The sequence below is a fragment of the Schistocerca gregaria genome, chromosome 4 (genome assembly GCF_023897955.1).
Source record: "Schistocerca gregaria isolate iqSchGreg1 chromosome 4, iqSchGreg1.2, whole genome shotgun sequence".
NCBI lineage: Eukaryota > Metazoa > Arthropoda > Insecta > Orthoptera > Acrididae > Schistocerca > Schistocerca gregaria.
This window is the reverse complement of record NC_064923.1, coordinates 540,467,897-540,485,722: the sequence shown is the minus strand read 5'-3', so window position 1 is coordinate 540,485,722 and position 17,826 is coordinate 540,467,897. Positions and strand designations below refer to the sequence as shown.

The following is a 17,826-nucleotide window of genomic DNA, read 5'->3' as shown; positions in this document are numbered from 1 at the left end:
ATTAGAAATGGTTTTAATTTCCTTTTCAGGCACCTGTTGATTGATTAAGGTACTCATTTCATGAAAGCTATGTGGCATGTTGCACTGTATTTATGTGATTGAATTTATTAAAAACTATTGTGAATGCCTTTAATTTTCACATTTTTAATTATATGCATGGTTTTACTGACGCACTTAGGCAATAAGAACATCTTTTACGATATTAATAAGGCGATTTTTCCACCAGGTGCATATATTCTCCGAAACATATTTTTGCTGGCAGAATGTGTGATATTTTTACCAAAAATGATATGCAGAAGCTGCTCCAAAACAAGCATGTCATGCTGATTGGCAGTTCAAGTGAGTGTTAGTGTTTAATATGAATGATTTCACAATACTGTAATAAACATTCTGTTCCAACCCTGTGATTCTTTCTCTCATTCATTTACTCCTTTTGTGGTTAATTGTTGAAATAGCAGTAGAAATTGGTGCTTTGTTCGTGTTGTGATCTAACTGTGTAATAATTTATTTGTGAAGTGCTGGTCATTGTTGGAGAAATTTGGTATTCCACTCAGTTCTCTCTTTTTTTTCTGAAGTTTCCAGAATTGGAATTCATCTGTGGGACATCCCATGGTGACTCAAGTTACATTTTGAAATCAGTATTTCATTATTTTGACTTTTTATCAGTCTATAAACCTATATCTTCTTTTGTAAATGATCATATGTTATGTTATTCAGGCAAAGATATGAAATTAATATTAAAGCAGGGAAGAGCACTAGAATTAAAGAACAAGAATGTAATTGATATTGTGGCTTTTTACAAATTTGGGACATCCTACTGTTAATGTATGTTTCAGGTCAAAAGTATCCTCAAACTGTAAGGAGTCTGGATCTGATTTTATCACAGAAAATGCATATTAGATTGACACTCAAATGACACAGTTACAGACTTCTAACAATATTTATACCTTGTAAAATATTGTAATATATTGATAAAAGTGTATGACTCAATGTTATGTGACTCATGTTACTTGGTACTTACTGTTGGAAGAACTTTTTCCTGTGGGCAGAGAAACCAAAATATGACATTATTTACCAAATAAGATAAACTGAAGATTAACTTTCCACTTCTTAAAAACCATGAAAAATTACAAGAGCACGACATTTGGGGAAAAAACCTGTAAATTCAATCAAGTCAGAGAACTAAAAATATCCTCCTTCATTGATATCAGGTGAATTAATTTTCGTTATAATGTTGGAGGGCAGCATGGAGGGTAAAAATCATAGAGGGAGACCAAGAGGTGAATACACTAAGCAGATTCAGAAGGATGTAGGTTGCAGTAGGTACTGGGAGATGGAGCTTGCACAGGATAGATTAGCATGGAGAGCTTCATCAAACCAGTCTCAGGACTGAAGACCACAACAACAAACAACATAATGTTGTCCTGTGTGTAAAGAATCTCATCATATTCAGCAGGTCATTTCCAATAGTGACCTGTACCCTCCAATGCACTGATTAGGTAAGAATTTCCAAAAATTGCACACTCTTCTCCAGCACAGAATTTACCACCATATTCTACTTCGCACCAGTCTTCAGTTTTCACACGTTATAATTTCTTCAGTAAGGTGATCTGGAGCAGGGAAATTCTTTGGAGACTGCAGATAAGTTTGTAGTACTCCTTTCTTGTAGTGAAAGTAGTGAATGCTTTTCTTGTTTGATACTGATAATGCTGAAGAAAATATTTGAGAGTCAGATTAAGTTTCACATTGATTCTTTGAATTTCATCAGTAGACACATGAAAAACCTGCTTAGTTGTACTTGCAGCTGCCTGAGCAAAAGTTGGTGCATTACCGTCTAAGAATTTTTTCTTTTTTTATTGCATTCCACACTTCCTCTTTCACAACTGCACCAATCCCATCTACGGCTCCTTTACTGTAGGATCCAGTAAAAAAGTTCAACTTCAATCATTCCACATTGTAGAATGATTGAAGTTGAGTTCCAGCAGCAGGAATATATTTGTTTTTAAATTGTAAGGCAGGTCCATCTGACCACATTGAAACTACCCTCACATTTTCAGGTACAGTTGACAGTACGTTGCTAATGAACACAATCATAGTATCCTTTGAATGGGTTAACCCGTCTGTAACAACAACAATTGGCTGATGAGAAGCTGAATGCGACAATGACACAGTGAAAATTCTAACTTGTGCTTCTGCTCAATATGCACTTTACATTTTGTCCTGGTAAACAACCTCAGACTTCAAGAAGAAGAAGAAGAAGAAGAAGAAGAAGAAGAAGAAGAATTCCAATCCCAAAGAAAGCAGGTGTTGACAGGCATGAAAATTTCTGAACTATCAGTTTAATAAGTCACGGCTGCAAAATACTAACCCAAATTCTTTACAGACGAATGGAGATACTGGTAAAAGCTGACCTCGGGGAAGATCAGATTGGATTCCGTAGAAATGTTGGAAGACGTGAGGCAATACTGACCCCATGAATTATCTTAGAAAATAGATTAAGGAAATGCAAACCTATGTTTGTAGCATTTGTAGACTTAGAGAAAGCTTTTGACAATGTTGACTGGAATACCCTCCTTCAAATTCTGAAGGTGGCAGGGGTAAAATACATGGAGTGAAAGGCTATTTAAAATTTGTACTGAAACCAGATGGCAGTTATAAGAATCGAGGGGCATGAAAGGGAAGTAGAGGTTGGGAAGGGAGTGAGGCAGGGTTGTAGCCTCTCCCCGATATTATTCAGTCTGTATATTGAGCATGAAGTAAAGGGAAGAAAAAAAAAATTGGAGTAGGAATTAAAATCCGTGGATAAGAAATAACAACTTTGAGGTTTGCCGATGACATTGTTATACTGTCAGAGACAGCAAAGGACTTGGAAGAGCAGTTGAACTGAATGAACAGTGTCCTGAAAGGAGGATATAAGATGAACATCAGCAAAAGCAAAACGAGGATAATGGAATGTAGTCAAATTAAATCGTGTGATGCTGAGGGAATTAGATTAGGAAATGAGAAACTTAAAGTAGTAAATGAGTTTTGCTATCTGGGGAGCAAAATAACTGATGATGGTCGAAGTATAGAGGATATAAAATGTAGACTATGAATGGCAAGAAAAGTGTTTCTGAAAAAGTGAAATTTGTTAACACTGAGTGTAGATGTAAGTGTCAGAAAGTCGTGTCTGAAAGTATTTGTATGGAGTGTAGCCATGTATGGAAGTGAAACGTGGACGATAGTTAGTATGGACAAGAAGAGAATAGAAGCTTTCGAAATGTGAGGCTACAGAAGAATGCGGACGATTAGATGGGTAGATCACATAACTAATGAGGAGGTATAAATTGAATTTGGGAGAAGAGAAATTTCTGGCACAACTTGACTAGGAGAAGGGATTGGTTGGTAGGGAGTGTTCTGAGGCATCAAGGTATCACCAATTTAGTGCTGGAGGGAAGTGTGGAGGATAAAAGTCGTAGAGGGAGATCAAGAGATGAATACACTTCAGCAGATTCAGATGAATGTAGGTTGCAGTAGGTGCCGGGAGATGAAGAAGCTTGCACAGGATAGAGTAGCATGGAGAGTTGCATTGAACAAGTCTCTGGACTGAAAAAAAAACAACTTGATAAACACAAGCATAATTTTCATCAAAATCAATATACAGCAACGCAAATGTCTTAGAATCTTGGCTCAGAACCATTTCCTGTTGCTGATAATAAGATGCGGACTGAGCTTTCTTATGGAAATTACGTATTTCACTGTGTTTTCTGTAGAGCCTTCTTCATCTACATCATTCTCTGCAAGCCATCTAATGGTGTGTGGCAGAGATTACTTTCGGTATCACTATCTTATCCCTCCAACCCTGACCCACTTGTCAATAGTGCGTGGGTAGAATGCATTGTTGGTAAGTCTCTATTGGCGCAAATTTTTTGAATTTTCTCCTGTTGGTGAATTCGCGAGATGTATGGGAGTGGGGGGAGGGGGAATTAATGTTTTGTCTGACTCCTTCTGACAAGTACTGTCCCAAAATTTCAATAGCAGATCTCTCCGTGATGCACAACTCCTCTCTTGTAGCATCTGCCAGTAGAATTCGTTCAGCATCTCCAAATGCTCTCTCGCCAGCTAAATGATCTTGTGACAAAATGCGCTGCTCTTCTTTGGAACTTCTCTATCACCTCTATCAGTCCTACCTGATAGGTATCCCAAATAGATGAACAGTATTCAAGAATTGAGTGAACAAGCACCTAATAACCTTCTTCTTTTGTGGATGAGTTACATTTCCTTAAGATTCTTCCGATGAATCTGATTCGTGTGTCTGCTTTTCCCACTATCTGTTTCATGTGGTCATTCCACTTACTATCGCCCTGGATAGTTACACCTTGATATTTCATGGCAGATGCTGTCTCCAGCTGTTGGTCATCAATAGTGCAGCTGTGCAGTAGTGGATTTCTTTTCCTACGTAAGCGCAATATGTTAAATTTACTTACGTGCAGGGTCAGCTGCCAGAGCCTTCACCAGTCATCAATTCTGTGCAGGTCGTTCTGCAAATTTTTACTATCTTCTGGCGTTGCTACTTTGGGATAGACAATTGCGTCAGCTGCGGATAACCTTAAAGAGCATCTGACTCTTTCTACTAGATTGTTTATATGTATTGTAAACAGCAATGGTCCTATTGAACTTCCCTGTGGTACTCCGGATATTACCTTTACATCTGTCGATTTTGTTCCATTAAGAACGTCATGTTGAGTTCTGTCTGCAAGAAAGTCTTGAACCAATCGCAAGTCTGCTCCGATACTATGTAAGCTTACATTTTTTTCATTAATGCTGAATGGTCTCATACGCTTTACTGAAATCAAGGAACACGGCATCAACCTGAGCACCATTGTCCACTATGCTGTGGATCTCGTGCAGAAACAGAGGGGGCTGAGTTTCGCAGGATCGCTGTTTGGGAAATCCATGTTGATTTTTATATTGGAGATGTTTATTTTCCAAAAATGCCAAATTCTTGAGCACAAAACATGTTCCATAATTCTGCATCAGATTGACGTCAACAATATACGTCTATAATTGTGTGGATCTGTCTTACGGCCTTTCTTAAAAACGGGAATGACCTGCGCTTTTTTCCAGTTGTTGGTACTTTTCGTTGCTCAGGCAATCTACGATAAATTACTGCTAGAGGGTTAGCAAGTTCTTTTGCATAATCTTTACAGAATCTTATACGTATCTCATCTGGTCATGACACCTTTCCACTACTAAGCGACTGTAGGTGCTTTTCAAGTCTGCGATCGACTATCTCAATATCTGCCATTTTGATGTTTCTACATCTACATCTACATCCGTACTCCGCAAGCCACCTGACGGTGTGTGGCGGAGGGTACCCTGAGTACCTCTATCGGTTCTCCCTTCTATTCCAGTCTCGTATTGTACGTGGAAAGAAGGATTGTCGGTATGCTTCTGCGTGGGCTCTAATCTATCTGATTTTATCCTCATGGTCTCTTCGCGAGATATACGTAGGAGGGAGCAATATACTGCTTGACTCTTCGGTGAAGGTATGTTCTCGAAACTTTAACAAAAGCCCGTACCGAGCTACTGAGCATCTCTCCTGCAGAGTCTTCCACTGGAGTTTATCTATCATCTCCGTAACGCTTTCGCAATTACTAAATGATCTTGTAACGAAGCGCGCTGCTCTCCGTTGGATCTTCTCTATCTCTTCTATCAACCCTACCTGGTGCGGATCCCACACTGCTGAGCAGTATACAAGCATTGGGCGAACAAGCGTACTGTAACCTACTTCCTTTGTTGTCGGATTGCATTTCCTTAGGATTCTTCCAATGAATCTCAGTCTGGCATCTGCTTTACCGACGATCAACTTTATATGATCATTCCATTTTAAATCACTCCTAATGCGTACTCCCAGATAATTTATGGAATTAACTGCTTCCAGTTGCTGACCTGCTATTTTGTAGCTAAATGATAAGGGACCTATCTTTCTATGTATTCGCATCACATTACACTTCGCTACATTGAGATTCAATTGCCATTCCGCGCACCATGCGTCAATTCGCTGCAGATCCTCCTGCATTTCAGTACAATTTTCCATTGTTGCAACCTCTCGATACACCACAGCATCATCTGCATAAAGCCTCAGTGAACTTCCGATGTCATCCACCAGGTCATTTATGTATATTGTGAATAGCAACGGTCCTATGACACTCCCCTGCGGCACACCTGAAATCACTCTTACTTCGGAAGACTTCTCTCCATTGAGAATGACGTGCTGCGTTCTGTTGTCTAGGAACTCCTTAATCCAATCACACAATTGATCTGATAGTCCGTATGCTCTTACTTTGTTCATTAAACGACTGTGGGGAACTGTGTCAAACGCCTTGCGGAAGTCAAGAAACACGGCATCTACCTGTGAACCCGTGTCTAAGGCCCTCTGAGTCTCGTGGACGAATAGCGCGAGCTGGGTTTCACACGATCGTCTTTTTCGAAACCCATGCTGATTCCTACAGAGTAGATTTCTAGTCTCCAGAAAAGACATTATACTCGAACATAATACGTGTTCCAAAATTCTACAACTGATCGACGTTAGAGATATAGGTCTATAGTTCTGCACATCTGTTCGACGTCCCTTCTTGAGAACGGGGATGACCTGTGCCCTTTTCCAATCCTTTGGAACGCTTCGCTCTTCTAGAGACCTACGGTACACCACTGCAAGAAGGGGGGCAAGTTCCTTCGCGTACTCTGTGTAAAATCGAACTGGTATCCCATCAGGACCAGCGGCCTTTGCTCTTTTGAGCGATTTTAATTGTTTCTCTATCCCTCTGTCGTCTACTTCGATATCTACCATTTTGTCAACTGTGCGACAATCTAGAGAAGGAAGCACAGTGCAGTCTTCCTCTGTGAAACAGCTTTGGAAGAAGACATTTAGTAATTCGGCCTTTAGTCTGTCATCCTCTGTTTCAGTACCATTTTGGTCACAGAGTGTCTGGACATTTTGTTTTGATCCACCTACCGCTTTGACATAGGACCAAAATTTCTTAGGATTTTCTGCTAAGTCAGTACATAGAACTTTACTTACAACAATTGAAAGGAGGGACAGTGTTTTAATCTTCCACAGTGCTACAACTTTGGAAGATCGAATTCAGTATTTCGGCCTTCTCTCTGTTCAGCCTTCTCTCTGTTAACTTCTGTTTCGGTGTTGTCACTGGGAGAATGAATAGATGATTTTGACCTACTTATTGATTTTACCAAGGACAAAAATCTCGTAAGGTTTTTACTCAGGTCGGTTGACAATGTCTTACTTTCAAAATCATTGAATGCTTCTCTCACTGCTCTCCTCTTGCTCATTTTCGATTTGTTCAGCTTTTGTTTATCAGCTAGGTTTTCACTTCATTTAATCTCAGGTGAAGTGTTCCTTGTTTACGTAGGGCTTTTCTAACATGGCTATTAAACCATCGTGGATTTTTCCCATCCTTTAAAACCTTACTCAAAACATAATTGTGTAGGGCACATTGAATGAAGTCTTTGAATTTTTTCCATTTGTTCTCCACATCTTTGTGCTCATCATGCTGACTGCCGATATATTCTAACATTTGTATCCTGTCACCCTTGCTGAGCAAATATACCTTCCTGGACCCATCATCATAGATGCTGTCATGGCCTCAGTATCACTGATACGTTCCTCTACGTTGACTGATTAGATAACTTCAGATCTGTTTGTTGCCAGGAGGTCTTAGACATTTCCCTCGCGAGTTGGTTCTCTATCTATCTACACAAGGTAATTTTGAGACAAGACATCCGGAACAATGCCACACAAATCCCTGTCTCTGGCACCAGTTTTGATGGCATAACAATCCCAATCTATACTTCGCAGGTTGAAGCCACGTTCTATTACAACTACACAATCAGGAAAATTAGTGAAGGTATTCTGCAAGTTCTGTCTGAAGCACTCTACAGCTACAGATCCTGACTCATGTGGTCTATAAAAGCATCCGATTACCATTTTTAATCGTTCTTTGATTCTCAGTTTCACCCAGATTAATTCACATTCGGAATCCGTGATAACCTCACCAGATTTTATCATATTTTTTACTGCTATAAACACGCTTCCACCATTGGTGACTAATCTATCCTTATGATACACATTCCAATCTGAGCTTAGGATTTTGTTATCACTGTCATCTGGTTTCAACCAGCTTTCTGCTCCAGCAGTTCATCTTTTCTACCTCTGATTTGCGAGGATGAAGATTCTCTAAGGTCACTGCGGCTGATTTAACGGCCAAATTGTCTTTGATCCCAAGGGAAGGGTTCTCTAACCTGAAAAAAGCCCCATGTGCACACTACATGTACTCCACTCCTTAGTAGCCACTTCCTGTTTGTGGTGGATGCTTGACGTATTAAGGGGAACCCTACAGTTCTGCACCCTATAGTGGAGGTTTAGAAATATGCATCCGATACCATTGCAGAGTCGTCTGAGCCTCTGGTTTAGACCTTCCACTCTACCACTCTACTTCAAACCAGAGGACTGCGATAAACCCTGGGTACGATGCTGCAAATAGACAGCTTAGGCTGCACCCCGCATGCATTGCTAGTTGCCTTCACTAAATCAGCCAGCCGCTGAAAGGAGCCGAGGATGACCTCAGAGCCCAACTGGCATGTGTCATTTGTGCCGACATGTGCCACTACATGTAGCTGGTTGCACCCAGTGCACTCAATAGCTGCTGGCAGGACCTCCTCCACATCGCGGATGAGACCTGCCGGCAAACATACCAAATGCACACTGGAATTCTTTCCTGCCTTGCCTGCTATTTCCCTGAGGGACTCCATCACTCACCTAACACTGGAGCTCCTAATGACAAGCATAACGACCCTCTGTGCTTGTCCGGACTGGGCAGGAAAATAGACTGCTTGCCCAACAGGAGAGGCATGCTGTGCTGGCCCAGAGTTATCAACACCACTGGGTAGCATCTTGTACCTGTTGCTAAGATGTAGGGAGCCAGTCACACAGCCTGTGCCCTCTTTTGCCTTCCGTGCAGTGACTTGGGAACCCATCGCTGTCTGCCACCCATTCTGGGATGAGGACGGACCAGACAGATGTTACATATCAGAAGCCGCAGCGATGTCCGTCTCGACAGGGGATTCCAGTGGCACCAAAGGTGTCGCAGGTCTTGTCTCTGGTGCCCTGATGTTATTGCAACTTTGAGCATTAGGTAGAAGCTTGTCTATGATAGCCAACACAGCTTCCAGTTGTTTATGGACTCTCCTTGTGTCCGCTCACAAGCACAGTCCCTAGCCATATCGTACTGTGTATAAAATAGATATAAGGTCTCAAATGGCGCTACTGAGTTTGAAATGTATACAAAATATACCAGAGGAGAATAAATATTGAAAATTGATGCATAGGTTTTTCATTGAACACTGAGACCGCAAGCTATTAAACAGAACAAATTTCTCTTTTGAGGTTGATGTATTTACAAATACCTGTTATTAGAAACCCTGTTTACCCAAACGTTACTGCACGAGATAAATATTCAAACTAGAATGCACTGATCTAAACTGTGTGCTGTCTACTAGCACAAAAGTAAAACTTAGTGGTGTGACGGAGCTTCTGGTGATGGGAGAATTAACACAAGGAAGCCGCCCTACACAAGGATACTCATGAGACATACATGATAACAAAACTACAATTAATATTCTAACCACTAGTCTACACGGTAAAATACATGTGTAGTTCACTTCTTTGCAGAAGCAAGTGGGGAAAAAAAGAAACAAAGACTAAATTCATCTACTATTTATCAGACAACTGTTGCTGCTGCAGCTGCTGCTGGGGCTGCTGCATGTTCTCTCAGCTCGGCCGATGCTGCTACACTTCTTAAATGTTAATAACTGTAAAGCCATTTTCTTCCATCTTTCAAATACACCATAATAAATTCACAATTTCCAGCTTGTCAGTTTTGTGGGCTTTGTTGAAAACTTCACCATTTTGATATGCATTATGTTCATTCTGAACAAAGCTCAGTTGGTGGCTGGCGTATGATGGTTAATATATATGTGTTGCTGTAAGCTTCTTATGAAGGATGTTGATAGCATTCATGAAATTTTTATGATATTTACACAAATATATCAAACAATGGAAAATCCAGGATATAATTTAACAATATTATGAGAAGGAAAGCTGCTACTCACCATATAGCTGAGATAATGAGTCGCGATAGGCACAACAAAATAGATTCACACAACTACAGCTTTTGGCCATTAAGGCCTTTGTCAACAGTACACACACACACACACACACACACACACACACACACACACACACACACACACACACACACATGAAACTCGCACACGTCTGTGGTCTCAGGCAACTGAAACCACACTGTGAGCAGTGACACTGGTGCGTGATGGGAGTGGCAACTGAGTGGGGGTAAGGAGGAGGCTGGGACAGGGAGGGGGAGGGATAGTATGGGGGGGGGGGTAGCAGACAGTGAAGTGCTGCAGTTTAGAGGGAGGGCAGGAGAGAAGGTGGGGGAGGGGGGGGGAGAAGTAGCGGAAAGGAGATAGATAAAAAGAAATTAAAAGACTGGGTGTGGCGGTGAAATGACAGCTGTGGAGTGCTCTAATGGGAACAGGGAGGGGGCTGGATGTGTGAAGACAGTGACTAACGAAGGTTGAAGTCAGGAGGGTTACGGGAATGTAGGATGTATTGCAGGGAAAGTTCCCACCTATGCAATTCAGAAAAGCTGGTGTTGGTGGGAAAGATCCATATGGCACAGGCTGTGAAGCAGTCATTGATCCTTTCTCATAATATTGTTACATTCCAGAAAATTTAGGTTTTTTTCTGTTGATGAGTACCATTTAGTGCTATATTCTCTGTAAAGGAGAGCTTCCACTTTTAAATTGGACAAGTTTTATTTTTAAAAAATAATTTTTTAGCGTTCAAGGGTAAAGTATGTCTACACTGAACTTGTTTCTTATTAATTTCTTTGTTACAGTGTTTATATCTATTGTCTTTGTTGCAGTTATTTCTCATCACTCTCTTTGTTGCAGTTATTTCTCATCACTCTCTTTGTTGCAGTTATTTCTCATCACTCTCTTTGTTGCAGTTATTTCTCATCACTCTTTGTTGCAGTTATTTCTCATCACTCTCTTTGTTGCAGATACTTCTTTCACTTTGTTGTGGCTTCTTGTCAGTTTCTTTGGTGTGGTTGTTCATTTCACGTTTCTGTATTGTAGTTGTTTAGTGCTAATTTGTTTACTGAAGAGGCTTCTAAGAAATCTGAGACCATCCAGTGAGTTCTGTGTTTTCATGAGGAATTTGCCAGTTGTCACAGTTGCAGTGTGTTTTGTGAAAAGCATTGTTGGAAATGTCTTCTGACTGGGGTCACAGGAGAGTGAAGTGTGCTGACTATTTGCATATCCATAAAAGAGTGATACATATAAGATAACAACAACAACGAATACTTTGTTCAGGTCAGTAACAAATGTTCTCATTTGAAGACTCTGTTTCAAAGTGAAGATGTTTCCTGTGACAACTTTTTGTGTTCTAAATGTTTTGACAGAATAACAACAATGAAAGTATCTGAAGAAGGTGAAGCCTCCCATAAAGCAGATAATGCAGATTTTGCATTAATAGAGAAAGAATTAAATACACTGAATCAGTCAACTACAGAGGTAGGTGTTTGTCCTGTTAAGAAACCGTGGTCAGTGAAGTAGAGTCATAAGCTCTATGCATCAAGAAGGCACAGAGGAATTACTAAAGCTATGGATGAATACACTACAACAGAACTGACCACATTCTTCAAAGTAGAAAGGCCATCATTCAGAAGAAAGTGAACCAAAGCACTCTTACCAGGAATTTTTCACAAATATCAATTCAGCTGTTGAATATTGTGCATTCTACAATGAAAAGGTGCAAGGTTTAACTACTGTTTCAGAGACATTTTCAAAGAAAATAATTTTGAACCACGTTCCATCAGTTCAAAGTACATGGTATATAACTCAAGAAATGTGAAGTCTGTAAAAGGAGTCTTTGGAAGACCATATCCCTATTATGGTCATCCTGTAGAAGCAGCTCAAGGTCAAATAGTGCAGTTATTTTATCTGGAAGATAAATGGGATTGTTCTTGCCAGAGTGCCAACAAAAAAGACACTATAACGGTAACAGTTGAAGGTCAAAAAGTTGTGAAAGTGAAGAGATATGTGACTTGCAATATTAAAGAAACTTTCGCAATTTATAAGAGCAACTATACAACTTCGCATATTGGAAGACCAAAATTTTATCCACTACGACCTAAGTGGGTAGTTAGACACTCACCTAGAGATGTCTGTTTATGTGTGTACTGCGCAAATTCTGAACTTTGGGTGGTAACTTTGAAGAACTTACTGGAGCACATGACATATGATACCTCGGTTGGACATATGAAGTCTTTTGTAGTCTGTGAGGTAAAGCTAGAGACTTGTTTGTTTCAAGAATGTGGTGACTGCCCTGGAAAGGGAGGACTGTCTTTATAGACACTTGGCCTAGAAGATGTAGCAGATAACTCTGCATAAATTACATTTGCGACATGGGAGAAAAAGAAACTAATTAAGAAAACTGTTGCCTTTGACAGTTTCATTGATGAACTTGGTAAATGGTCAGTGAAAGCAGTAACACACCAGCATCTGTAGAAATTGCAACACCACCACATTACAGAAGTGAAAGAATGTGTACAAGCTGAAGAACTACATTTAGTGCTTCACTGTGATGCTGCTGACAACTGATCTGTAATTCTCCCATGTCATTTTTAAATAATTTTTATTTTCTATTGTAAATGGAAAATTGTTAGTCAAATTATTTTTCTGAGAGAGTTGGCACAAAGGCAAAAATGTGGACATTTATTTGGGAGGATTGTTTTTCAAATCCTGTTCTGTCATTCACATTTAAGTTTGCTGTGATTCCCTTAATCACTTAAAACAAATGTCTGGACGGTTCCTTCGAAAGAGCATGCCCTGATGTCCTTAGACAATCTGATCCTGAGCTCCCTTTCTAATGACCTCATCAGTGATATGATAAGACTTAATCTTCCTTTCTTCCTTCAAAGTATTTAAGCTCAATAGCTACAGTTAAATATCATTGAATATTTCTCATTTAAAACTATTGTATCAAGGTATCAAATTTAGATTTATCTTAGTTGTTTTTCCAGGAAAAGTATCTTCATCAACACTTCATAAAGGATTTTACTAGCAAAAGGCCAAGTTTGCAAATTCCTTAAGGGGGTGACAACTATGACAGATACGTGTATGACAAGCATGGCACCATGTTATTTGCAGCTTCTGCATCCTTTTGTGCTGAAATCTTTCATCGCACTGTCATTCCTTCTCTTGCTCTCTTCCTCATGGTGGCAGCATTTGATGTTAACCTGGCTGTTCCATAGGTTCTGCCTTTCTTTCTTGGGCTATTCTTCCATTAACCATCTTTCAGTTGAAGTGATTTGTGATCACGTTGTGAGTTTGACTATTTTCCAAATGTTTCTGCAGTGTGGATGAAATGGAGAACAACACTGTAAATAATGCCTACTGCATGCTGTGTTAAAGATTATCTGTGTGCAGTACCTACGTAGATCCATATTTGTGCTTCAAAGCCAATGTGGTGGGGGTCATTAGATACTCTTGAGATCCCCTGACAACACAGCGATCACACTGTTGATATCTGAGCGCTCTATAGGCCCACTAAGGAATAGATGTCCATCTTCCTGAGGCTTAAGAACTCCCGACAGTGACCATTCCTGAGCTTGGTGGCACCTGCCTCACCCTGGAAGGTGCTCCCTTTGTTTTCTCGTTGCTCATCCCCTTGGTTGGTGCCCATGCCATGAATTGGGACTGATCTGTATCGAGGTCCTGTCGTTGTTGTCCCCGAGACTTTTCAGTGTCTGTTACATATAGTCCTTCCTGAATTTCAGAGTGTGACTGTCATTTTCACTGAGGGTTCTAAAATGATGGCTAAGACAGGGTACACTTTTACCTTGCTGCCAGTCAGGAACATCATTTGTTGCCAAGAACATGTTGTGGTTTTTACAGCGGAGCTGACAGATAACAGAGCCCTCCACTTTATTAAAGGGGCCTTCCTCGATCACATTTTAAATATAGTGTTAGATTACGTAACAAGTCACCCTCCACCCCCATTGTAGTTGTGGAGCATTACAGGCAGTGGCTCATGTCCCGGTGGAATCCCCTCTCCTTGTGGCCTTCCATGGTTAGTAGCATGGTCTTCCAAATTCTTTGCATCAAGTTTTGGCAGACGATTAATGAATGATTGAACTGGTTCTCCGTTTTCTCCATGTAAGTGGTTTTATGTTCAGACATAAGCTTTTATTCTGTTCTAATTGCTTGTAGAAGTAGTGTGTTTTCTTTTCTGGTGCAGCATATTTCCTATTTTGGAGGTAGCCCTCTGTTGAATAGTGGGTGCTCTTTAACACCTTTACTACAATGAAGCAGGAGTGGGACGATTGTGGGTTGGGCAACTTCTGTCGCACGCAGAATCCTGAGGAGTCCACCTACTGCCCTATATATTTCAGTCCTCCCACTTTTTTATTGACAGTCCAACTGATTGTCTTTACTCTTCCAGCCTACTCATTTTTATTGTTCTGAATCTGACAAACTGGAAGACATTGTTTGGTGTGTAACTATTATCGCCCTTCATCGGGCTAGTGGGGGGTTGGATGTGGAGTGTGGCTTTCGTTGTCATTGGATTAATCCTGGGAGCTGCTCTGACATATGTACTGGTCTGATCTGGAAACTTCTCCATAAATTCTCTCTTAGCTCTGATATCAGTGTTGCCTTCAATGTTTACGTCTTACCACTCCTATGTACTTTCATCATCAGAACAAGTACCTCACAGATTTAACTAAATCTGGATGAAGTACCTGTGGATTGAGCGACTGATGGCCTTGTTGTTTAGTCACTTAATCACCAGTCAACCAAGTACGTAAACCATCACAGTGTCTTCAGAAATCAATATGTGATAAATACCTGCAGTTCTTTTATGTGGAATGTTTTACTACACTCTGCATGAAGGATGATGAAAATAACTTTTGGGGGTGCAGTAATGGTTCTTATCACCATACAGTATTGGAAAAAGAGCAACTAATCTTGGAATATTTTAGATAATCTGGCAGTGGCACAAGAAAAATTAGCACATTTACAAGCTAGATCACAATGAAATCACTAGCCAACAAATTCAATGATTACTTCCACACATTGACATCAAACACTGTATGCACCACCAACAGACTTTAGTTTCAAAATTACAACCCTAACAAAGACATAGAATTCACCAGGACACTACAGTATCAGTTCTGCTGGCTGTAGTGGTGTTTCTAGCAGAATATTAAAATTTTCTGCTTACTTTATGGCACTTTTCTTTGACTATCTTTGTACTCGAGCAATGATTCAAGGTGAATTTCCGGACATACATAAAAATGCTGTAGTAGCATCCTTGTATAAGGGAGACATGCAAACCATAGCTAATTAGACACAGTTCAATTACTATGTTCAAAAGTTGTAGCAAAGTATGCTATGACTGTATTAACTGCATTTCACTGAGACCCATAAAGGAATCTCCAAAGAGAAAGCCATTTAAGACTTCATAAGTGAAGTCTAAACTAGACTCACCTAGAAAAAAAATTCCTCTTGGAATATTCTGTGAAATATCCAAAGCCTATGACTGTGTGGGCTAGAAAATTCTATGTGGCAAACTAAACTGTTATGGATTAATGGAATCCATCTTGCCTTGGTGGAGTTTCAAATTTACAACAGACAGTGGAGTTCACATTGAGAAATGGTGTGACCAGTACAAAACTATCCACCACAAAATGTGGAACCTGCATAAATTACCTTCCAGTGGCTTCAAATGGCAGTTCAGAAACAGTAAATTTTATCAACAACGTAAGCATACTAATAAAGAGATAAAGCTCACTGCACCAGTTGACAGCTGAACGGAACAGCAGTTGGTTCACTGCTAACTGATTAACAGGGGCAACCGGGAGAACCTGGAAAACCCCGGGAATTTTTTTCATTCGGGAGAAAACTGGAAAAACCCAGGAATTTTTTAGAATTCTGGGAATTTTTCATTGTTTCAGTTTTCAGTTAAATTTTTGTAACTTTGACTGATAAGAACCAATACTCTAACAAAAAACATTACTGTATCTTACTACTGCGGAATAATACTGCAGCAATAAAAACCGAATGAAAAAAAAAACCTTAAGTTGCAAAGGAAATGCACCATATACAACAACAACACACAGTGCTCATGTAAGAGTCTGCCAACAGCAAAATGTGCCAAAGGCTTTAGGAAGACTATGCAGTGTGTCACAACAACAAATTGCCTCCGATGAGTGTGACGTCACAACTTTTTACATTAGATTCATTTGAGTGGTTGCGAGTGAGCTTATGTGCAGTTGAGTTACGTATGAGTAGTACCTTCTCCCACTTATGGCTACAGAAGTGTGGCAGTTAGCTGTATAAGCAATAGCAGCATGCAGCCAGATGCTATCCGGAAAAATTTTACTGGTGCGCCTAAGCTGCCAGATTCACGTATACGCAACAGGCCCGGAACTATGGAGCGGGAGCAAACCTGGGTACTGCCCCGGGCAGCAGTTTCGGGGAGAAGGGCGCCAAATTCATATTATTGAGAAAAAAGACCTTATTTCACAAAGCACCTAGCGTCCAGCGCACATTTGTCTATCGACTACTTATATGATTTCGAACGCATCCCTGCTGGTTTTTGAACATTTTAGAACAAATTCTAAGTTGATTTTGAATGCGTGCATAAGTTATGTGATGTCTCTGCCAGTGGAATCCCCGTCACATCTAGAAATAAACTTTCCTGCAGACAAAAGGGGACAGGTCTATACGAGCTGAGCGGAATAAAGTCGAATGGGTGAATGCCAATCTCTGTTTATGTGGTTGACTAGGTTTGCAAATGATCAGTGTTGTTATAACTACTAGCGAATTCCATTGATTCAGACTACCAGAGTGGAAAAAAATGACTAACAGGAGTAACAGGCAACAAAGATTGCGTATTGTCTCCTCCGCGTATCCGAGAAAATGAAATTTTGACAGAAAATTTTTGACCAGACCGCTACACCACAAAGGGCCAGTTGTACAGTCCCCATCTAACAGCTGCTAAAGTTCTATTCTGGGAGTAGCGTGGAAAACGCGTTGCACGAACACATAGTAACGCCTAACCGGAGAATAAATGTGGGATACCTAAACCAGTGATAGTGGCAGGGTTATTGAAGTTAACCAAAGAATAAGTTTTGACACTGGCAGGAATAGTTACAGAATTAGTGACAAGATTGTCTGTTAGAATGAGGAAGAAGAAGAAACGGGGACTCTCACAAATTACAGAAGAATTTGAAGATCCCAAATTTATATAAAAATTTTGTACTACTCCTTTTTGATCTCATGCTTCAGAAGCTTGAGAGTATGAATGAAATGTGAATCTATTTCCTAACATCAAACTTTTTCTTGTTGTAGGCCTAATAGGCATTTTGATATTGGTACTTTGTGAATTATATTCTTCCGTGTTATAAAAATGACCATTTGTGCTAAAACAGTCTTGTTTATTTGGTGTGTGTAAAATTGCTGCAATATGAGACAGGCCTATTTCGTTTTATCCAGCAGTGACAAAATACACGTCATCAGGCCGAGAAACCACACCAGCCTTGGGTACAATTTGTATTAATAGCTTTTCTAGTATTAGACAACGACATTTTGTTTCTTCATGTAGCAAAACGTTGATGAACTTTGATGAGGTAATAGATTCTTTCCCAGAAAGGAATGCATGTCGTATAAAGCTGT

At 40.1% G+C, this 17,826-nt stretch overlaps 1 protein-coding gene across 8 annotated transcripts in view; it reads left to right on the top strand.

Annotated features, from left to right (window-relative positions):
- The window catches only part of LOC126267471 (PC-esterase domain-containing protein 1A-like), a 230,704-nt gene that overhangs the window by 37,745 nt on the left and 175,133 nt on the right, over positions 1-17,826 (top strand). For 4 of the 8 annotated variants that reach the window (XM_049972746.1, XM_049972747.1, XM_049972748.1 and 1 more), the window contains exon 2: positions 227-339. In XM_049972746.1, coding sequence (XP_049828703.1) covers positions 264-339 — 76 coding nt within the window. In that variant the 5' untranslated portion in view covers positions 227-263. Of the gene's footprint in view, positions 1-226; positions 346-17,826 lie in introns of all 8 variants that reach the window. The other 4 variants (XM_049972739.1, XM_049972743.1, XM_049972742.1 and 1 more) reach the window with 1 other exon arrangement.